Raw genomic sequence first — 24071 nt, forward strand, 5'->3', positions numbered from 1 at the left:
CAACTTTAAGCCTGGCGGACTTCAACTCCCAGAATGCCCCAGCCAGCAAAGCTTTGTTGAAGTCCTCCAGGCTTAAATTTGCCAAGGTTAGAGACCCCTGCATTACCTGACTCTGTAGTTTCTTCCTCAACCCCCAAAACTTTAAGCTTACTGTCTATTGACCTCACCCGACTCCTAAGAGGTCTGTAAGGGGCGTGCATAAGTGCACCTGCGTGCCAACCCTCCCTGTCCTAATATTCCTTTTTACTTACTCTTTTCATGTATCCAAATTATGTTTATACTTTTACCTGTTATCTTATATATGAATGACAAAAATAAATAAATAAAATTTCACTTGATGACCACTGCAGGTGACTTCAGCTTTCCCCCCACCCCGCCCTTTTCCCAGCTAAAGCACCCACTGCACGCGCGAGTGACTTTCCTAGAGACTCGGCAGTTAGGCGCCGCCAAGTAGCGCTCGCTTCTCCTTTCGCCTTTATTTACGTCGTTCTTTTTTTTCCCCCCTTCTCCTAATTGTTAAGCCTACGTAAGAACGTGGGGGAGGAGCTCCGCTTGACTCTCCGGGGTCCTCCGAGAGGAGGAAAGCATTGGAGGCTATCAAGTCCGCCTGCGCCGTCGGTTGAGCAGGCGCTCTTTGTAGTCAGCCGGCCCACAATGCTTCCGTCTCGCGCAAGGGCGTTCTGGGTCTCTGAGGCGAGGGTTAAGAAGCCGAACGCCGCGCTCGGCAAATGGCGGCCTCGGGGAAGGTGGCTACTTTCCGCCTGCCGGTCCTTCCGACCATTGGAGAGATCATCAAATTGTTTAAACTGAAAGCTACGAAGCAACTGTCTCAGAACTTTCTGTTGGATCTGCGCCTCACAGGTTGGCCGTTCGCGGCGTTTCCGGCGTCCTGGGTGTTAACGGAGGGTCATCTTTGGAAGGGCGATGGCTGCTTTGCTGACCTGAGAAAAACGTTCCGCCAACATTTTTTCCCCTTCACCAACTTGGGGGTGCTCTTAGATACGCCGGAATACCCTTTCCATCATTCCTGACCTGGGCGGGGACGATGGGAGTTGTAGTCCAACCATTTGGGAAGCACCGGGTCGGTAGAGACTGAGATACCTGTCTTTTTAATCTCAGTTGATTGGACGTTGGCAAAAGTGGCAGTACTCTCCCAAGGTGCAAATAGCAAATGAGATGGTGTAGAAAAATGTGCATTAAATCACACAGCTTCACTACAGAATATGGGTTTTTATCGATCTCCCCCCCCCACACACACACACCTTTTGATTATTTTTCCTGTTTTCGATTAAATTTTCTTGACGCAAAAGTGAAAGTATGACCGTCGCATGATTTGTACCTGCAAAATGACGCTCTTTTACATTTGCTCGTTTTTTCTTTCTAATTCGTTTTCTAGAATTAACTTTCCATTCAGATTTTGGATAGGAAATAAAAGTTCGGCCTTTGCTTATGTTTTTTTTCTTAATAACCACCTTAACTTGTATTTGTATTTATTAGTTTGTCAAACATACAAGATAGCAGGTATAAATAGAAACATGGATATGAATGAAAGAAATGAATACAAATAAAGAAAAATTAACTTTTTTCTTTTCTGAATATGAATATTTAAAGAGTGCCCATAGAAGTAGTTATCGGTGCTTTATTTTGTTATTCCGGTTTCTTTAGCTGAATTAATCCACTTGATTGTCTCAAATAAGCAGCAATATGATCTGCATTGTTAATATGACCAAAAAAAATACTTCAAATTGTGGGAGGGCATACATATCACTTTTTAACTTTTAACTTATCAATGCTGTACTCAAAAGAATGAACTAACTTTTGGAGCGCAAAAAACATGTGTACCATTGTAATATTATCATAGTAAATGTATAATCTGAAGACCAAGTAAATGTAAATTATTGTAATTTTTACTAGCTGTGCTGTACTGTACAGTTTACTTGATTTAATGATGCAGTGATGAATGACTATTTTGAAGTGATAGTATTGTTTACTTTAAGTCAGGAGTTGTCACATTATGTATCGCGATTTTTTCCCCATTCGCTAAAACAGAAATGGGCATGGCTAGCATGTGATGCATCTGGCCCGCAGGCCATGAGTTTGACACCCCTGCTTTAGGTGTTCTGTGCTTGTGAAACCAAAACTGTCACTACTGTATGCTCTTTATTGCAGATAAGATAGTAAAGACTGCTGGCAATCTAGAGAATGTATATGTGTGTGAAGTAGGCCCTGGGCCAGGAGGAATCACTCGATCTATCTTAAATTCTGGTGTTGCAGACTTGTTATTAATTGAGAAAGATCCTCGTTTTATTCCAGGACTCCAGGTACCCAAATATTTTCCAAAATGCTACTGTTGATAATTACCTTTTTACAGGTTAAATTGTATTATGTTTTAATAACTAGTTATACTAATATATACTTGTGAGGTTGGTCCTGACCTTGTGATCTTTTGGAAATCTCTTTAAATGGCTTTTTCAGCAGGACTTGGGATCCCCTGCCAGTGAGGAGCTCCTTCATCAACTCATCTTGTATAATATTATGATACTTTCCCTTTTATCATCCAGTTTTTATTTTATTTGTTTTAAATGGATGTTAATTGTTGATTTTATTGTATGTTGCTTAGAGCCATTTTGTGTAACATGGGTGGTTATATAAGATAGACAGACAGATGGACAAAGGTAACCTTGTTTATATGTAAACATAATTTTTCCTAATTTGGATATCATGGCAGATTTGAAATGACAGTTGCTGAGTCAGTATTAACTTATTTTCCAAAAATTCTGTAGTAAATTACAAAGATAGAGGGGGGGAAAGAAAGACCAATCTACATGATGCACGCTCCTGAAGCCTGGATCATGGTTAAGAAACAGTGATGTCTGAAGTAAATAATAAAGCAAGATTTTAGGAAAGGGAGAAACAGACTATGAATCTCTGAGACAGAGAAAAATTAATATAGAAAATCAATGTTCACTCAGAATGTGACCGGTGGAAATCAGCCTTTTCAATGTTCTCCAGAGGCATTAGGCAAAATACCAATTTTTCACAATCAGAATAGTCAATTGTTATACACAGTTGAACTAATTCCTAATTTCTATTATATCAAAATCTACATTGAATTGTTTGGAATTCAGTTGATAGCATATTATAATTCAATCATTGTACTGATTTCTGCAGCCTTACTGTCCCTCAAGTCATCTCCCATATTGTTTCAAAATACCTGTTTCTCTAAAGCAGGGCTGTCAAACTTGCAGCCCACAGGCCAGAATGTGTCATGTGCTGGCCAGGCCCACGCCTGATTTGGCGAAGGGGGAAAAGTCACGATGCATCATGTGACGACGCTGTGATGACATGAATTTGACACCCCTGCTCTAAAGTAAATGGAATATTTGGAGCTGTTCATCAATGAGGGGAACTACTTAAAATTGCCTGCCAGAAAGTGAGAAACACACTTAAAATGAGGGAAACAAGTTTGAATTTAGAATCACTTAGTCAATTCTGCTTCAGTTTTTTATAGGAAACAAATAATGATTTTAAACTTAAAATTAATAATTGTAATATTGTTGCCTTTGTATACTCTTTATATTTGTGCAGGTTAGCATTTATTTAGCTCTCCTTTTGGCACATTTGTTGATCTTTGGTATAACAAATAGAATCTCAAATGTACAAATTCTTACATTACAGATGCTAAAAAGTTTTCAATTTTTAGGTTTTTCAAATGTAATTAAACAGCTTTTTAATATTTTTTTCTTTTTTCAAAAATTTCAGTTGCTGTCCGAAGCAGCTCCAGGAAAAGTCCGTATTGTCAATGAGGATATTTTAACATATACATTCAATGAAGCTTTCCCTAAACATCTTTCAAAGAACTGGGAAGATGGTCAGTATGCTTCAAATACAAATGTTCAGAACATTTATTAAAATGAATTCACTGCATGAGGTTACTATAGCAGTATAGTGATAAGACTGGAAGTTAATTTTTATGTTCTATTTCTTAATTTTGCCAGTAGCCAGTAATGATCCCTCTGATAGATATATTTTTCCAGGGGTGAAATCTACTCACTTTCCCTACTGGTTCGGATAGGTGTGCTCCGCGTACCTGTGCTTGGTCCACTCACATGCGCCAGATACAATTTTGGACCCTCTCTGCATGCACAAAGCCTTCTGCGCATGCACAGAGGGTCAAAACAGGTTACTTTCTGGTTAAAACCAGGAAGTAACGACGTCCAGGCGGGTGGATGAAGCTTCGTGCTGCCGCCACTACCAATTCACCGAACCACATGCCGCCGCTACCAGTTCACCAGAACTGGTGTGAACCAGTAGCATTTCACCCCTACATTTTTTCCTAAGCACAGCTAAGGGCACATTAGTGCAAAACAAGTGACTGGTATTATCAAATTAATAAATTGTAAAGTTTCACATCAAGTATTGTGTAAATCACAAATCTGGGCAATGAATTTCACTAGCCACTTAAATACTATTCAGAGTCATGTTTTAATAGTCATTCTGGGATGCCTAAGTAGCATATCTGCTTGTTTTCTGAGACTAGAATAAATGCTATTTATAGGTCTAGACATGGGTGTCAAACTCGATCACTTCACTTGATGTCACATGATATATCACAATGTTTTTTGCCTTTGCGGAGTTGGGGTGGGCATGGCCTGTGCGTGATGCATCTGGCCTGCGGGCCACCAGTTTGACACCCCTGGTCTAGGACATTTATCAAGACGTCATCAGTTATTTACTAAAACTCAAAGAGATTCCTGAATATTGCCTTTATAACTTGTGCCTACAACAGCAATTAACTGAGTTCCTGTCAAAGTCTTTTAAACTATTGATGCAGAGACTTTGCACATTTGGATAGGAATTGTTAAACATGAGGTCAAAACCTAGATACAAAACCTAGATTTTCCAAAGTTAATTTTCCCAGTTTAGGTTAACAAAAATGCACCATTGTTTAAACTCTTAAATTTTCAGGAGACCTATTTGAAGGAAAATTCAGTTTGAGAAGAGAACTAATGTTAGAAAGCTTTCAGTTAATGCCTTGGGAGAGAAATGACAGGGATCCCATATGACCAAAATCTTTGTCCTTGCAAATACGGCAGTATAGACATTCTCTTTCACTATCTGTTTTACTGCCCTAAGGTTAAGAATGTTGAAAATTGCATTCAGTCATAGATATGTTGCTCAGATCTGCAAAAGATTCAGTGTTATACCTTTTAAATAAATCTAAAAGTTGTTAGGAGAATTTCTACCTTCCTGTTTGTGATACCTATATAACAGAAAAGGATCATTAAAACTATATCTTCTGTTCTGAAGACAGAGCAAAATAGGAGACAATTAATCATAGATTCATGGCACTTTAATATTATGCATAAATTTGTTTGATTTTAGAATGATTTAGTAATTTTCTGGTTTTATCTTTGTATTCATAATTTCATATAAATATAAAAACAGGGAACTTGAAAAAAATTAGGAACTTTGGTGTTAGATATGCTGATAACAGCAAGAATACTGTGCATACAAAAGGAAGGATACTTTGATTCCCACAACAGACAAATGGCTGAAAAAGTTGATAAGAGTTGGCAGAGATGGCTAAATTGACTGTTTTGAGTAAAAAAAAGTGCAATTAATTTTGTTTCTATTTGGAAACCACTTGTGCTTGAGATGGGGAAAAATGAAACATTGGTTTTGGGTTTTGCTAATTAGGTAGGTTTGTTGGTATAGAAATGGCTAGTATATATTATTATGTAAAATAAAAAGTTAACGTATGTTATTAGCTTATTCTACTGCACCAAAAAGAATCGAAAGTCAATGCTTTTTTTTCTTTTCCCTTTATCCTACACTTTCCGCTTTCCCTTCTCCTTTCCTTTTTTCCCATTATTCTCATTTTTCTTTGTATTTCTGTATTTTATATTATTATAAATTAATAAAATATTTGGAACCTGAGAATGATCTTTTGATTTTAAAAAATGTGTCATATTCTATTGGAATATATATTAAAAGTAGTGTTTATCAGTTAATAGAATTTAATATATTGATCCTTGATTCTGATTAAGGCTTATGATCAAGCAAATACATTTGTGTTTTGACTTTTGTCTTTTATAGATCCTCCAGACATACATATTATTGGAAACCTCCCTTTCAGTGTCTCAACTCCACTAATAATCCAGTGGCTTGAGAACATATCTAATCGAGATGGGCCTTTTAGTTATGGTAGGATACGGATGACCCTGACCTTTCAGAAAGAAGTTGCAGAGGTGAGTTTGTTTTATTGAATATTATATAATTATTTAACAATAAATATCAGCAATTGGTACATTAAGAATTATTATTAAGTTTAATTTGTTCTTGTAGTTTGGTACATTTGTATAATGGGGAAGCAATAATACATTTGCTGGCTTAGAGAATAGATCATTACTTCTCCACCATATAGAGCGTGTTTAAATAAATTTTGTTATCAGCTGTCTGTAGCAGTAGGACCGATTCTCTTCAACCTGCAAGTCCTGTGCATCTCTAGGGATGGTAGAAGATCCTTTCAAGACAGTAGGGTATGCATGTGACAACTGCATACTTGATTGGAAATGCATAAACTGGAAGTAATTCCACAGTTGCAACACATTGAGAGCTCCAAAGCTAGTGGTTATCACTGTTTTTTATTTATTTATTTCTTGCCTTTATTATTTTTATCAATAAGGTGGTTAGTATACCTACTGTTCCTTCGGCCTCCTACATCAGCATCTCTACATCAGCAACATTGTGAAATAGATTGAGCAGAGAGAAAGGTACTGGCTCAAAGTCAACCAGCTAGCTTTCATAAGACAGGACTATAATAGGTAACTGAAGGGGCAGGAAATGACAAAACCTGCGTCATGATACTAATAATATAATTAATGTACTCATATTAATGTACTTGTATTGGGGTGAAAGTTCAAAAAGTTATTTGAATTTGTGTTGTGATTATCATGACATGAATTTCATCATGCCTTCATCATTATACAAGTAGTGCTTGACTTATAGCCATAATTAGGACCAGAATTTTGTTTCCAAGAGATTGAGATTGTTAAGTGAGTTGCACCCAATTTTAGGACCTTTTTTTGCCACGGTTGTTAAGTAAATCACTGCATAGTTAAATAAATCATGTAGTACTTAAGTGAATGCAGCTTCCCCCAGTGACTTTGCTTGGCAGACGCTGGCTGGGAAGGTCATAACTGGCAATCACATAACCCCCAGAATGTTGCAGTTGTTGAAAATACATGCTGGTTGCCAAACGCCCAAATTTTGGTCACATGACCGTGAGGATGCTATGACAGTTGAAATTGCAAGGACCAGTCATAAGTCATTTTTTTCAATGCCATGGTAACTTTGACCAGTTGCTAAATGAATGGTTGTAAGTCGAGGACTACTGTATTTGAACTGACCAGCAGCAGAACATAAATTTTAATTATGCATCAATAGGCATTCATAATAGCAACACAGTTATTAGCCTTGGCTGTACATTGTTCTATTTTAACCCTGTGAGGAAAGTTTCATTGAATTGTATGTGTAGGAATGGTTAAAATGATTTTGTGACATTGGCTGTGTTTACACACTTTCAACGTGCTACACAAAACAAGGCACCAATAAAGGAATGTTTTCTGATGAAAATAATCATGGCATAAAGGGTAGAGCTGTTACAAGTAATCCTCGAGTTACAATTGAGTCCAAAATATATGTTCCTAAGTGAAACATTTGTTAAGTGAGTTTGGCCCATTTTACAACTTTTCTTGCCATAGTTGTTAAGTGAATCATTATATTTGTTAAGTTAGTAACTTGGTTGCTAAGTGGATCTGGGTTTCCCATTGATTTTGCTTGTCAGAAGGTCACAAAAGCTGACCCCAGGACACTGCAACTATCATAAATATGAACCACTTGCCAAGCATCTGAATTTTGGTCATGTGACCATGGGGATGCCGCAACTCTCTTAAGTGTGAAAAATGGTCATAAGTCATTTTTTTCAGTGCCGTTGTAACTTTGAAGGGTCACTAAATGAACTGTTGTATGTCAAGGACTACCTGTACTTACATTAGTCCACAGTTCTGGGTAAATAGGGTTTTGAATCAGTAAGGAGGGAGGTTATTTTTTTTTCTGCCTCCTTCCCCTAACAAGACAGAAGATGTACCAGTGCTGTGGAAAATGAAGAAAAAAAAAACACCTGCTGTTGAGAATTCTCTGAATTGATGCCAGAAATATGGCTGAAAAATAGGAGCATTTCAGAAGAATCTCTCAGCTGGAACATTTTAACACACATCTGAACTGATTTCTTCCTCCTAACTAATTCAGTCCTAGAAATCTATTTCTATAACAAAAAGTTCTGTCCCAGTAAGATGGGGTCCTGAATCTTTTTTTAAGTGTGCCTTTTGTAATGTGCGTTGCAAATGTTCCGTTTCTTTCCTAATGTTCTAGTTGAGTTTTAGTGATCATCAGTGCCAACCTCTGCAGATGGCATGGTAGGGAGACAAAGCCCTTTTATCAAAACTTGGTTCCTGTAGTTTCTGGCATTTCAGTTCAGTTTTCTGAAATAATTGGTATGTGAGCTGCTATTCTAAGCTTAGTGGTATGGCTGATGGAAGAGGATTTTAGAGCTAAACAGGTTGGAAAAGGGGAAGAGCAGCCCCTTGGCATTTATGCGAAAAAGGAAAGACTTAAGAACATAAATGCAGTCTGCTTTATATAGCAAGAGCCAGCTGTACATGCTTTCAAGTTTTCTCATATGTGACATCAAAATTATAGTGTTTTTGCATATAATGTAGTTCAAAAGGGATGCAAAATAGCACAGTTGGTAAATTTCTTATATTAAGTGACAAGACTGATGTAACAAAATCAGTGACATAATTATGATAATAGAATAAATTTGTCTTCAGAGTTATTGCAGGGGTCTTTCTAATCTTTAAACCCTTCTTAATAGTAGTTGGTGTGCTTCAAGGACTATATAAACAGATCACTATATTAAGGTTATTTTTAATGGCCCCTCTTAATCTGATGGAAGTAAGGGAGAAGGTTTCATGTCTTAGACATATCTAAAGGTTTTAGATATATCTGATTTTCTATTACTATATTACTATTTTTTATTTTTTTAATTATTTTTCAAGATCTGGCTTTTCCCAACACACCCACGTCATTTTGATTATCTTTTACATAGATCAATAATTATTGTTCCTGTTTTAATTTTTTAAATTTTGGACTTGGTGTTGTTATTGTTATTTTTGTTATCACATTCCATGAAGTACAGTCTTGCTTAAAAACTGCCCTGTTTAGCGACCATTCAAAGTTACAATAGTGTTGAAGAAAGTAACTGTATGACTGGTCCTTGTGCTTATGGCCATTGCAGCATGTGATTGAGATTCAGGTCTTCACAACTGGTAGGCGTTTAAGACCATCGGTGACCCACAGTCATGTGATGTCCATTTGCATGTTTCATAACTGGATTCTAACAGTCATGAAGAAGGTGCAGTAACATTGCACATCATGATCATATGATTCCTTGCTTAACCACATCACCTACAATAGACTGTCATTAACCAACTACTACTTGTAGCTGTAGAAGACATAGGAAATAGCCTTGAAGAACAGGAAGAAAAGCAACATTCAGACAATTGTGGCTCAAGTCCACTCCAAGAAACTAACTGGAGAAAAGCCCCTCCCTAGTTCACATGGAGATAAAGTGAGGGTGGGGGAAGCAAGATTTGCAAGATTCTCTCATTATAGATGTTCCATAAAACTAGCTTTAGACATATATGGCATTGGTTTCTTAGTCTGGTCTACTTTATAGGACTAACTGTAACTGAGAATTGTAGACATGATGTCAGGAAAGCTAAAGGCCACAGTGAACTGAGGTTGCGAAGAAAGCCAAAAAACTAACAAGTATGTTCAATCTAACAGGAAGTTAAAAATATCAATATCCCAGATAGTTAATAAAGATGGCAAAATTAATGGAGAAAAGGGAAAACTACTCAATTCTTTAATTGTTTCATCTTCTGCAACAAGAAATATGTTTCGCTTGTCCCCCATGAAAAGCAGGATTGAAGTTTGAGCTTCCTATTACCTGACTTTATTTTTGCATTTAAACAAGTTCACATTGCTAGAATAGCATGGATTATATTTGATAGGAAATTAAAACAATTAGCTGATGTGTGTTTGAACATCTACTCGTTATGTTTGAATAGTTCTGTAGAATGCCTAATATGCCTGATGACTAAAGGAGAGACAATGTCCATATCTTCAAAAAGCTGAAAAAGAGAATTTGGGAAAATGTAGGCCAATTTCACAAGTCAATTTGTGGAAAGTTTTTTAAAGCAATTATTAAAAAAAGTCAGTGTGTAAACATCTTTAAAACAGTGTGATAATTGCCAACCATTAATATGGATTTCTGAAGAATAAATCTTGCCAGATTAACTTTAGCTAATTTTTCATCATCATGATGATGATGATGATGATGATGATGATGATGATGATGATGATGATGATGATGATGAAGTGCTTTATCTTCCTATGCCTTCATGGTCTTTCATGTAGGCCAGTTTGGTTTCTCCAGTGGTCAGTAAGCCTTCCTGACATACTAACTTTAGTGCATCTTCTTCATAATCCTTCAGATATTCTTTCAAAGCCCTTTTTTCTTCTTCAGTCATCTGATGTACTTGCAACATTGCATGCCCATCTGTTTCCCTTGGTAGGTCGAGTCTGTCAGTGTTGCTGCGAGAATGAAGGATATGATTCATTGTCATTATTTTTCTGGTCTTCCGATCCATTGCTTTTAGTTCTCAGTGTGGACTCAGTGTATATCTAAGTGTATAGCTAAAGCAGATAATAACAAGAGCTGCCAATGGCTAAGAGCAAGAAAGTTAAAGAAAGAGATCAAGGGACTAATTCTGGTTGCACAAGACCAAGCCTTAAAAACAAATGCATACAAAGCCAGAATTGAGAAGACAGCAACACGTGCTGCCTATGCAAAGAAGCTGAAGAAACAGTGGACTACCTGGTAAGCTGCTGCAAGACAATCACACAGACTGATGACAAGCAGCGGCATGACAAAGTAGTAACAAGGGTTTATTGGAAGATCCGCAAGAAATATCATTTGCCTGCAAGCAGGAAGTGGTGGGACCATAAAATAGAGAAAGTCATAGAAAATGAAGAAATTAAATTGCTCTGGGACTTAGAATTCAAACAGTTAGGCACCTGCCATATAACACCCCAGACTTAACAATTGTCAATAAGAAAGACAATAAAGTCTGGATAGTGGATGTGGCAGTGCCTAGAGACAGCAGAATAGAAGAAAAGAACTGGCGAAGATCACTAAATACAAAGACCTACAAATTGAAATAGAATGACTGTGGCAAAGGCAAGCAAAGGTAGTGCCAATAGTAATAGGCACCTTGGATGCATTCCCAAAACAATTGGAGCTCCACTTGAACACCATTGACAAATTCGCCATCAGACAATTGCAGAAGGCAGCTTACTTGGAACAGCTTCCATCCTGTGATGATATCTGTAACATTACCGATATCATTGCAGGATGGAAGCTGTTCCAAGTAAAGATTTCACACATCAAACATCCATGTCTGCTTATCCTAGGTCCTTGGTAAGGACTTGATAGTTGACAAAAATGCCAAATCCAGTCTCAACATCTGGTTGACTATATTATTATTATTATTATTATTATTATTATTATTATTATTATTATTATTATTATTATTATTATTATTATTATTATTATTATTATTATTTCCTTGTTAGGCTGTAAGAATGCTAGATAGGTTGGTTTTAATAATGCATTTGACAAATTACCATAGGACAGTAACTCTGGAAGTATCTGACAGTTTGTAAAAAAGATCTTAGAATAGTCATTGATCACTGAATTATCACCATTATGATAATGGTGAAAAAAGTGGTGAAAAAAAGAAAAATTTAAATTTTGGAACCCTCAATGAAAGTACTGCTTCTAAATCACAATCAGTAATACTTCCAATTTAGCCTATATTGATTGATCTTCACCTTTGAGATTTCAAAACAATTTATCATATGTATCTTTGCAAAATTTAAAATGGCTTCCCATTTTAAACTGAAGATGTTTAGCTCAAGCACATCTATGATAAAACAGATCAACATAGCCACAGAAAAAATGAAACTGTGGTAATAAAGCTAAGCTAGCTTGAGGTCTTAGCTCAAGAAAGAGAAAATAATATTTATGGACAAACTTGGCCACCCAAGTAAGCTTTCAATAAGAAATAGATTTTTTTTCTGAGACTTCATATTTTTCCATGGAAATCATTCCATAATTCCTGTGTTGCACTGGGAAGGCTTTATTTTTGCTAGACAGCCAAGAAACTTTAAGCAGCAACAATGCTTGCTAAAAATTATGAATCAAGTTTGTGATTTAGGCAAGAACCAGCATTTTGAACTGACTCCAGAAACACAATATTGTAGATCCCCTAATATTGGATTAATCTGCTCAGAACATCCAGCTAGTTGCTACTAATTTAGCAGCAGTTTAAATTTCTAGAAGTTTTTCAAATATAGGTCATGTAGCATTTTCAATAGCAATCTATTTTGGTATTAGTTAGGCTTGCTTATAATAATAATTGTAATGCATGCTTGCATTTTTGTTTGGAACTTAGCAGCTGCTAGACTGACTTATAAAGTTACGGCAAAAGGTTATAAAGATAAAACTGTTCATGTATTGACATATCCATATATGGATATTCTAATACACTTACTTATAGGCCATTGAATTATAGCATTAATGAAGCTATATCTGCATGTTGTATAGAGACAACAATGATATGTCTATTCAAAAACACAATGTAGGCTAAAATATAATCCTTCCTGGACTTAGAATTCTTTTTGCTTTACTACAAGCATTTTGTAAGTAAAATAAGTAAATAAATTAAACCATTCATGTTGATTTATAGACTGGATTAAAAGGTTTTCTTCACTTTTTACATTTTTTTATTTTTCTAAAATACACTCTGAGATAGGTCCTCTTAAATATATTTCCAAATGCTCCAGGAATATACAAACAAATCTATTTGAGGAATTTATTGCAATACCGTGTTTAGGTTACCATTATTTTTCTGAATCCAAAAAGTATAGAAATACAATGGCAATAAAATTGTATTTGCTTTCTTTTACTTCAAGCTTGTTTTACTTATATGAGAAATGTTAGCATCAGTAAAATGTAGACCTTCCATTAATTGTTATAGCAATAAGTATGATTCTATTACTGATAACTATGAAAAGATTTGTAAACTATTTGGTATTTTAGTTAACAGGCTGCTCTAAAGAGCACTTTTATTTGATTGTGCTACATTAATGCTTGCACTCATTTACAAAAAAATTTTCTTCCACAGAGACTCACAGCTAGTACAGCATCCAGACAGCGAAGCAGGCTTTCTATAATGTCTCAGCACCTATGCACTGTTAACAAAGGTTTCACAATTCCAGGTCAAGCTTTTGTTCCAAAGCCAGAGGTCAGTCTGTTCATTCTTTTTGCATTAAAATCAGTTTTTGAAGCTTCATTCAGCTACTCGCAAAGCTATTAGCATGAAGACTCAGACATATTCTAATTTCACCAAATATTCATGAAGGTTGTTGGATTAGCTCCCAAAAATACTAAAAAGTAAATGTTGTAATAAGAAGGCATTTATGGGGGGGGAGATAACTTTTTAGTGAAGACAACAGAGAAAGATTTAAAGGCAGTGTTGAAAAGGTAGGCAAATCAATAAAAGAGAAAAAGTAACAGGTGAGAAAATGTTCAGATAAATTCTAAGTACCCCAAAGATGTGTCAAAATTCTTAAGAGGTCTTGAGTAGTGGGAAGCCCTGTAGGGCTATCTCAAAGGAGCATCAAACTCTTAGTTAAATTATTTGTAGGATCTGTAGGAAATCACACATTTGTGGCAACAATAAAGGTTGACGTACCTCTGGGAAATCGCTATTTTGGTTTGGTGTGTCACTTTGTGGAGACAAGATTTCCTTAGAGGTGGCTGCGTCCTGATTTTGAGAATAACAACTCAAGTAAAATGTTATTCCAAAAAGAAATGTTTTCTAAGGTTTTCCTGAACCAGTTCCAAAACCCAGTCCTATTATATTCCCTCTAATATCCAAAATAGAGATAGTTTTTGTTTGCGTGTAATGTTACATATGTCTCCTCTTTATTGCATCCTTATTGCAATTTAGAAATTGCTGATGATAATTGTGTTCTTCTTTTGCATAAGTCATAATTTGTTTATGCCATGGTTTATTGAATAAATGCATACTATAGTAGCTAGGTTTCCATCTCACATTAAGGCAAAATGAAATAAATGGGCTCAATGGGAGTACTTCCCCAGGACTTGGAGTTGCCCTTAATGAGCATTCAGAAGCTACAGCTGGTTTAAAATGCAGTGGACTAGGCACTGTTTGTTTGGTGGCTGCATTGGTTGCTAGACAGTTTCCAAGTATGATTCTTGCTGCTGATTGTCATTGTAAAGGCCCAGTGTAACTCAAGACTTGAGGGTCTGCCCATCCAACTAGATCAAATAAGGTTAACTCCTTCCAGGTCCTACCTCTGTGAGATGGGCATCTGGTCTGCCCTCCAAAGTGGGTATTTTCTGTAGTTACGCCTATTCTATGGAACTCCCTCCTTCCAGAAATTTGGCCAGCATTGTTCCATCTTGGTTTTAGGCAAGGTGTAAAGGGCTTACGTATTCCTCTTTTCACAGGAGGAGAGTATGCTATGATTGGAGGTGGAATTTGCAGGCACATAACTTGTATATCTCTTAATTTCATTTTTTTTACTTTGTCATTCTTTCTCTTGTCTATCTATGAAATCTTGAAGAAATCTTGAAATTGTTAACCTCCTAAAACCTTTGGGAAGGGATGGCATACAAATAAATAGCCTTGAAAGTGGCTACTACCTTAAAAGTATACAGTACAAAAGTACTGTGTACTTTTGGAATAAATAGGGCAGATATCAGAATTGTCAAATTCCTTGGCAACAATATGGAAATGGCCTGTCATGACCACTCTAGTGGTAAGGATGGTTTGGGTTTGGGTTTAATATTACCTTTTGTTTTGAGGAGATTGGTGATTAGGGGCCGGGATAGCTCAGGCAGTAGAGAAGCCTGTTATTAGAACACAGAGCCTGCAATTACTGCAGGTTCGAGCCCGGCCCAAGGTTGACTCAGCCTTCCACCCTTTATAAGGTAGGTAAAATGAGGACCCAGATTGTTGGGGGGGCAATACTTTGTAAAAAAAGTTGACTTTGTAAAAAAATATACAAATAGAATGAGACTATTGCCTTATACATTGTAAGCCGCCCTGAGTCTTCAGAGAAGGGCGGGGTATAAATGTAAACAAACAAAAAAAATTGCCTTATTTCAGGGTATTTCTTCAAACATCTGCAGCTAATTTCCCAAATGTTTCCCAATTTTCCCAATATTAACCAGGTCTGGACCTACTGTGTTTAGATCGAGATTGGGTAGGTACTGCAATCTTGCTGCTGAGTAGAGGGTTAGAATAGCAGATGACATTGAGCTGAATGGTGAGATGGCCTACTGATGTCTTGACAGTGTCTTTCATCATTGGCGATGTTGACTAGTCTGGTGAGAACTTTAACAACATCTGCGGGACCACAGATTCCTGCTCCTATATTTGAATGTCTCCTGTAAGAAACATTCCGGCTTTCATGTGTTCCAAGCCAATGATTGATTGTTAACTTTCATCTGTAAGGCAGAAGAAAATGGAATAGACTAGGTCTGAAATTAATTGTCCTGGTTTATTGATTAATGTTCTTTGTTTGGGTTGGCAATGCACACCAATTTTTGCCAATTGCTTTTCTTGGGGAGAGAAAAAAGAATTGGGCTAGCGCCAAACTCACCTTATGATTACTGATATAAAACCTCCCTTTTTACAATCTTGTAGTCCCTATAAGTACTGTTACCGTATATACTCGAATATAAGCCGATCCGAGTATAAGCCGAGGTCCCCAATTTTACCCCAAAAACTGGGGTAAACTGGGGACTCGAGTATAAGCCGAGGGTGGGAAATGAGGCACCTACGGTTGAAACCCTCCTCCTCAGCTGAGAAGGCTGGCTCCCGCCCGCCCTCTCACGGCACCGGCAGGGCTTCAGTCCGGTAAAATGTGAAAAAGAAAAAAAAACTCGAGTATAAGCCGTATATACTCGAGTATAAGCCGAGGGGCTTAAAAAAAAACTCGAGTATAAGCCGAGGGCTTAAAAAAAAACTCGAGTATAAGCGAGGACGCTTTTCAGCACAAAATGTGCTGAAAACCTCCCTTTTTACAATCTTGTAGTCCCTATAAGTACTGTTATCTGTTCTGTTTTTTAATGCTTTCTTCACGTTAAATTGGTGTGGTGATAATACACAGTATGTCTGCAGAGAGAGTACTCTTTTTTCTTAAGAACTGTTACTCTATTTCTATGCAAGCAGTATTTATTTATTTTGTTTTGATCTTACTGGTGTCTTTTTTCTTGGAATTTGTCTGAATTTGACAGAATACTTTAACTTTTTTTTGTCAGAGAATTAGATTGCCACTTATGTTAAAATATTTGAACAGGGTTCTTAATATGTTTTTTTTCAAACATGATTAATGGTATTTCCAGAAATAAAATGGGTGGCACACAAAATATAACTAGATTATTAATCTATATTTGTTAAGATGCTAGCTATGAATTCCTAGTTTCCCAAATGCAGCATTTCTGAACTGTTTGCAATCATTTTCATAAGAAAATGATTTTTGTATATAAGAAAATGATGATATTCATTGGCTATCATGTACTGTGGCGGGAATGCACAGACATTGGGAATCAAGATAGCTTTTCATGGGTACTTTTACAAAATGGCTATCATGGGGCCTTATTTTGAAACAGTTGCTATAGTGAAACACTTACTTCCAAGATGGTATACTGGTAAAGTTGCTCCCAGATTGCTCATCACTGTTAGCTTTCAGAATGTCCTCTACCAGTCTACTACATCAATTTATTTGGGTCTTATCGCATATCATGAAAATAATAACATATTGATATTTGTTGTTGAATTGCAGTTATATTGCTGCTATAAAGTTTTCCTGGTTTAGGGCTGCTTCTCTTCAAAGCTGAAGTTTTGTTTTTGCTTTAAAGTTACTTCTGCATATGTCTCAGAATTGGCACAAGCAGATGTTTGTGATTAAATGAATCAGCATTTATATACCTTAAAATGCTCCTTTAGGGACAAAGATCATATGTATATATATTTTAATAAAATATATAATAATGTTTTGCAAACTGAAGTGCTACACTAGCCAACATAGGTTATATATTTTGAGTTTGTGTTTTACACTTTACAAAGGTTTACAAATTAATCAGAATCCTTGTGCTGATTTCACGGATAAGGTAGTGGCAAAACTCAGTGTGGCTCCCTAGCAGCATGGAGAGGTTTATTGCCTCTGTTACTGGAGATAATGGGTAACTCCCATGGCTACTAATACTTAATAATCTTACTGTCCCTGCAGTGAGATGAGTCTTTTTAAAAACAACAATTTACCCACTACATCTTTAAAATTTAGCAATGTGTTTTATCTATCCCGAATCTTTACTCCCAGCCCCCTTTCCCCACTTTTCAGCTTTGCTATATTACTCATGACTCTTGAGGGGGGGGAAGCATAATGTCTTATAGATTTGACAATTATTAAAGATGTGGATTAAATGAGGGACTGACGGGACTTGAGGGAGGAGGGATAATAAGATTGTAATTATCTATTGAAAGAAGATCTGAAGTCACTTATAATTTTATTAATTTTAATTCCTTTTTTATTTTTTTGCACTTTTTTCTTTTTGATTTGTGGGAAAATTTCTTCATTTAAAAAACAAACCAACCATGATTCTGGTTTTTGATAAGGGAAAAAACTACATCTCAGTTTTTATCATATTATGTATAATTTTAGAAACCTCTACACATCCTTTTATTTTTCTAACTAAAAATTCATGCTGTAATTCTTATGTAAGAAACAAAAAACTAATCTTTTGGTGGAATGATTTAATGTTGCTAATGTTATAAAATATGAATTATAGAAATCTACAGGTAGCTCAAATTGTATTTCAAGCTTTTGATCCAAACTTTGCTCTTTATATTGTGCTATATGCCAACATGTTCAAATTTTATCTCTCCTCTTGAATGGAAATGAGTGGTTACTTTGTGACCAATCTTCATTTTTGTAGATGGACACAAGAAAAAGATTCAAGGAAGCAAGACTAATGCTGGCAAAATAGTTATAAAACTATTGCCTGCTAAATCTCTGAGTGGCAAATAGCCAAAATCTTTGGATTCTGATTAAAGATTGCTTTGTAAATAGTTTGCATAAAGTATAGATAATATAGATGACATACATCTTTAAATACTGCTGAAGTATTTACTAATTACTGACAACTGAAAGAATTTACTTAATTATGTTTAGCTGATTACCAGTATTAAGACTGGCAGAAATCAAGCTTGGGGGAAAAAAGGAGATTTAAAAAAAATATCCTGTAAATATAAATAAGTACCTCTTGTAGTTCTGCTGTGTCTGACACTTAAAATTAATGGCAAAGTACTAAGTAGACATTTTCCAAAGAAAGCAGAATGAGTTCAGGTTATTGTGGGGCATGGAGTCTTGAGGACAGCTAATCCTCAAATATGTTGGGATAACTGTTATTCTTTCAAAGAAATCTGGAGCTGTACCATTTATCATAGTCATTGAAAACTGACATTGAGAAATGCAGCTAACATTTAAAAACAACACACACAAATCCTCAGTAAGGCAGAATCAGTTCAGCTGGTGTCATTATTCAAATAAGACACTTGGTGATACTAAATGTGGCATGTGACAGATAGGAACTATTGTAACTGATTTATATTTATAAACCCCCCCCCCCCGATTCTCAGTATAATCCAGATGCAAATCAGTATCAGTAATAAATGGTTGGTTAGTTATTTTAAATTCTTAGCATCTTTTTCTTTTTTTAATAAATAAACACCTCCCCCAATGCAATTATAAGGCTTGCATCAACCGCATTGTTATAAAATCAGACTACATAAACAACCTTGATAGATGGGTCCGCCACCATATTTACACATAGTCCTTCAGGCTGTAGCCTGTGTCCACTTGCCGGGCAGCTGGATGCAGGTTCTGCTGCTTGTTAGGATAAATCCCTGCTCTCTGTTGTTTCTTAAAACAGGAAGTGCCAAAGATAGCACCTGCAGCAAGCAAAAGTCCAGCCGAAATAAATCCAACGTAAACTGCTCCTCCTGGTTCATGCTTACTGCTTTCTGGGATTGTTGGGTCCAGAAATTTTGAAATAATCTCTTTCGTGTACCAGGCTGTTGGTATCAAGCCAGATATTCCTGCCAAAATAAAGAAGACTCCTCCGGCAACTGACGTGTGGTTTTTGGTCTCTCTGTCCCCTCCTAGAAGGGTGCACTTCATCCCCACTGTGGCGATGCAGATCCCAAAAATGGAGAGGATGCAGGACAGAATCATGGTGGTCCTTGCTGCCTGGATGTAAACAGGGAGAGACAGGATTGAATATTTCAGCGTGCAGCTGAACATCCCAGTGCTGTACCATGTGCAGTCCATCCAGAGCCCTTGCATCTGAGTGATGGCCGTGATTATGTTTGAGCCCGTGTCTGCATTCACCTTCCAGTTGGGCAACAGGGTGGCTGCGATCGCTCCAAAAACACCAAACAAGGCTAGGACAAAAGCAAAAAACTGGAGAGCGGCTGATGCCATGATGAGATTTGCCGTCACCTTTTGTCTGCTTGTTTCTTTTCTGTTGCTGTAAACCTGTGTTACTGTCTGATGGCTCCCCAGCCAAGGCTGTAGTTGTCTGTATGTGATAGGAGGAGGAGGGGAGAGAGTGGCAAGGGCAAAGGCAGGAGAAATGAGCAAACAAGGGTGCTTGCATTTGAAATAACGGCTAACTGAATGGCTTGCTAAACGTGACCCTGCAGCAGATGAGAAGGCTACAAAAGGAGTGAGCAGATGTACACCGGGCACTTGGAGAGGCGTGATTATAAATGAGTAGTGCGTGAGAGCAACTGAGCACAAGGAGGTGCTGATAATCAGCCACAGTGGCAGAAACTGCAAATGAAATGGTAAGATGTAAAAATGAGGTATGTCCTGTGCCAAAATCAAGGAAAGACTTGTGTCCTTATTGGCCAGCTTGGAAGCTTCCAATCCATTTTGTAATACAATATGAGGAAGTTTTTTTAAAAATGTAATTCTAGCCCTATAATCAGTATTAGGTTTTGGATTTGAATTGAAATATATATCGATATAGCTTCTCAATTTTTGCAAGGAATATTGAGGCTGGAGTTCAAATAGTCTTTTCCCTACTTTCTTTCTTTTAGTTTAGTAAATACTCCTGGCATTTACAGAGACCTTTGTTTTAATATTGCTCCTTTTTAGAAAATCAAGCTATTTTTGAGCACATTCAAGATATAAAAGGTTTTTTTCCCCTGTAACTTTAAACTCAATTCAACTTCTTCTTTGCTTCATATTAAACATTTATGGTAAAAAAAAATATCTTAAAGACAAGCAAAATAGTTCCTGAAAACCTAAGACACAATCCATTCAAAATAGAATTGAAATGTTGGCAATATTAATCAAAATAGCCAAACAAAGTAATTTTTAATATGTTAATTATTTTAGATATTTGGTTTTGTTGTATGCCACCCATAGTCGCTTGCTCATGAGACAGCACTAGTGGACAGCACTAGTGGACAGCACTAGGTAAATATCTATAACTTCCTATTTATACTGTATATTTGAGATTTAAATGTGCTCTTGATTTATTTGATTGGGAAGTTGGGCACTTCTGCAAGAATGGTGATTTCCTTAAATTCTTATGGAGTCAACTGAGCATTGAACAAAAATGGATAAATACCATATTTTATATTGCCATCTTTTACATACATATATCAATGTACAACACTCCCAAAATGAAACTAACAAATGCAATCCTTCCTGATGTTAAAACCAATATTTCACTTAATGTTTATTTTCAACATATAAAATGGGTGTCCCTGCAACAGATTTTAATTAAACACTCTTATGAACAGCTTTGCTTCTTAAAAAAGTTTTTTCAAATATTTCCCATTAAATAAATATTAACAATTCTACATTAGTTTCAATTTTATTTCAGTTCCGATATTATGGATTTTGAAGAGTAAAAACTGGAAGTCCTGCCGATGGAAAGGGAATGAATTTTTTTGTAGTTAATGTTAATAGTATATCTCTATGATTTTTTTTTCATATTGAACTTATCAATTTAATTAGCTTCACTGCTTTCCATGTCCTAATCTTATACTGGCTTTCTTAACTTATTGTCAGTGACTTATACTGAATGGGCATTAACAACGTTGTTGGGAATTTTTTTTCGTTTTAAATTCTCACATCACTTGTGTCTTATTTTCTGCCAGTGTGATAGAACCAGCTTCATCTCCTCATCAGCTGTGATAGAGGGAGAAGCCAGCCCTGAATGGTACCACTTTTACCTCATGGTTTACTGTTGCTCAAGAGCGCTGTGGAGTGTTAGTTTTTGCAGCTTTAAATATTAAAAGCAGCATGATCTCAGAATTAAAGAGTAGCTTTTTTGAGTAAACGCCAACATCACACAAATGTACAAAAATATTAAATTCCCATGTTTTAACAATATTTAGATGCTATATAATGCAGTTACGTAATAACAAGTTTCAGTACTTACTGATAAAGGAAACGTTTAAGATGCTTCCATGGCAGCAGGAGTTGTAAAAACACAAGTTATTTTGAGTGTAAATGTCGCTGTTCCTCATCGAAAATTGCATTGGTTATTTTATTAACCAGAAGTCAGTCTCTGGTGCTCCGTATGCAGCAGTGCTTCCTGTTCCTTGTCTTAGTACCATCTACCAGAATATAAAGAGCTACTTTGTTTAATGAATCTGCATTGGAGAAAATACTTTGCTTAACAAAAGCAAAAAAGATTATAGAGAAAAGGCATGTAAAACCTTGGTTTTAAGCACATAAAGATTTCCAGATCCCAGGCTTGAAGATTAGAAAAAATATTTTAAAGGGATTGGCGGGGATTGTCCCAATTTTTTTTTAATTTACATTTATATCCCGCCCTTCTCCAAAGACTCAGGGCGGCTTACAGTGTATAAGGCAATAGTCTCATTCTATTTGTATATTTACAAAGTCAACTTATTGCCCCACCAACAATCTGGGTCCTCATTTTACCTACCTTATAAAGGATGGAAGGCTGAGTCAACCTTGGGCCGGGCTTGAACCTGCAGTAATTGCAGGCTGCTGTGTTCTAATAACAGGCTTCTTACCAGCCTGAGCTATTACGGCCCATCGTAAAATCTAAAAATTTTATTTTTAGAAACTCTTTTCGCTACAGTATAGGAAAAAATAAGTTTATATAATAAGCTTCACCATAAGTAAAAGGCAGAATTAAGGTCTTTTATATTGCCAATCAGTCTCAGAACCCCAGAGTTACACAGCAAGATAGAAGTTCCTCTAAGTAATCATTGTGAGAAATATATATAAAGTAACATACATATACATACATACATACATACATACATACATACATACATACATACATACGTGGCTGAATTTGATATACCTGCTGCTTGTAGCCTGTTATCTTTTCTAGTTGTTTCTTCACAATACCGTAATTATTTGTCTTACTCTAAAGGTTAAGTGGGAAAAAGCAGTGCTTGCAGCTTATATGATAAATACAGAGCATAGCTGTAACGGTTTCGACAAGTCAACAAGAAAAAGCCCTAAAGCAAAGCAATGTCAAGGGAAACCTGCTGATTATGCAATATGATAAATAGGAGCTTCACTTATTGTCTGGACTTTTCTGTCTAGAAAAGGGAAATCACTGATTTGTGATCCAGTGGAGACAGTAAATCAGGTGCTCTCCAGGTATTTTGGCTTACAAAAGCCCCACTAAAATGACCAGAATTGAGGAGGCTGCTATTTGTTTCAAACATCTAGTGGGCATGTGATTATTTCCCCTGGTAACAAGTGAGCATTGACAGTAACATAGTAGTAATTGGGGTTTCATTAATCTTCAAGCAGTGGGGATTCAGGTTTGCTTTTGCATAAAGTCTCCATGTTATTTTTGAAAACTATACTATACATGATTTCTACCGTTCCTATTAGCCTGATTGCCTACAAATTCTGAACAAGCCAAATAGTTGTTGACATTGGCCTGTCTTGGGTAGATCTTGGGGCAGGTTTATTATTATATAACGGAAGCCATAACATATTGACTGCTTGGCAGAACTTTTCAAGCTCAGAGTAACTCTTAAGGATGAATTCCTGTCCTTCTCTAAGCAAAAAAATAAGGAGCAGCTCATCCTTCATATTGTCTTTGCATTATTATAGCTCAGAGGTTTGATATGATTGGTAAATTGGCAATTCTAAAATAATTGTCTGGAAGCAGATCTAATTGAACAGATAGGACTTAACTTGTACTTGGTTTTTTTTAAAAAAAAAATAAATATATATAGAATTGAAGTATTTTGTGTTATGTGTTTTTTTTTTAAGGTCACCCATCAGAATTCTGCACATTAACAAACAGTTTCAATTCCAAACAAAATACAAAGGTAAAAGTGTAATTCCATCACTGAGGTGATCGAAATATAATCAGGTTTATAGCCAGTATAGATCTTATTTAACTACTTCAACTGGCACTGGCAGCTTGGTCATTAATCAAAGCAGTCGCTAAGTGAAATTGTAACTGTATATTGTCACGTCTGTGAAGGTTTTAAATAGGATTGGTCATACCTTCTTTTTCATCACCATTGTAACTGTGAATGGTTGCTAAATGAGGCAGTTCCTAATTGTAATAAAATTATATACAGACAGCATAACAAAGTTTTGCCACATTCAACATTGACTATCAGTGTCAAAGATCTAAACGGACTAGCCATGCATAATGTCAGTTAGAATTGCCTGGGTATTTTACCTAAAAGGGAGTCCTTGAATCCTTATAAAAGATGCAGTAAAACAAAATATGGACTCTAGATTCACTGAGTCTT

The 24071-nt window shown here is 36.3% G+C and overlaps 2 protein-coding genes across 3 annotated transcripts in view; one reads left to right on the top strand and one right to left on the bottom strand.

The window, feature by feature from the left end:
* Positions 1-553: 553 nt before the first annotated feature.
* The window catches only part of TFB1M (transcription factor B1, mitochondrial), a 29341-nt gene continuing 5823 nt past the window's right edge, over positions 554-24071 (top strand). The window contains exons 1-5 of one of the 2 annotated variants that reach the window (XM_058169052.1): positions 557-861; positions 2170-2321; positions 3763-3871; positions 6100-6251; positions 13377-13496. In XM_058169052.1, coding sequence (XP_058025035.1) covers positions 729-861; positions 2170-2321; positions 3763-3871; positions 6100-6251; positions 13377-13496 — 666 coding nt within the window. In that variant the 5' untranslated portion in view covers positions 557-728. Of the gene's footprint in view, positions 862-2169; positions 2322-3762; positions 3872-6099; positions 6252-13376; positions 13497-24071 lie in introns of both variants that reach the window. The other variant, XM_058169061.1, reaches the window with a different exon arrangement.
* CLDN20 (claudin 20) lies at positions 14067-23568 on the bottom strand. Its single transcript, XM_058169074.1, has 3 exons — positions 21746-23568; positions 16299-19867; positions 14067-15907 (listed from the first exon to the last, which is right to left on the bottom strand). Exon 2 carries the CDS (start codon positions 19768-19770, stop codon positions 19111-19113), a length of 660 nt encoding a protein of 219 aa, XP_058025057.1. The 5' UTR covers positions 19771-19867; positions 21746-23568; the 3' UTR covers positions 14067-15907; positions 16299-19110.

Source organism: Ahaetulla prasina, chromosome 1, assembly GCF_028640845.1.
Source record: "Ahaetulla prasina isolate Xishuangbanna chromosome 1, ASM2864084v1, whole genome shotgun sequence".
Lineage (NCBI taxonomy): Eukaryota > Metazoa > Chordata > Lepidosauria > Squamata > Colubridae > Ahaetulla > Ahaetulla prasina.

Bases quoted from the DNA above. Each gene is read 5' to 3' on its own strand.
- CLDN20 (XM_058169074.1), bottom strand. From the start codon at position 19,770: ATGGCATCAGCCGCTCTCCAGTTTTTTGCTTTTGTCCTAGCCTTGTTT.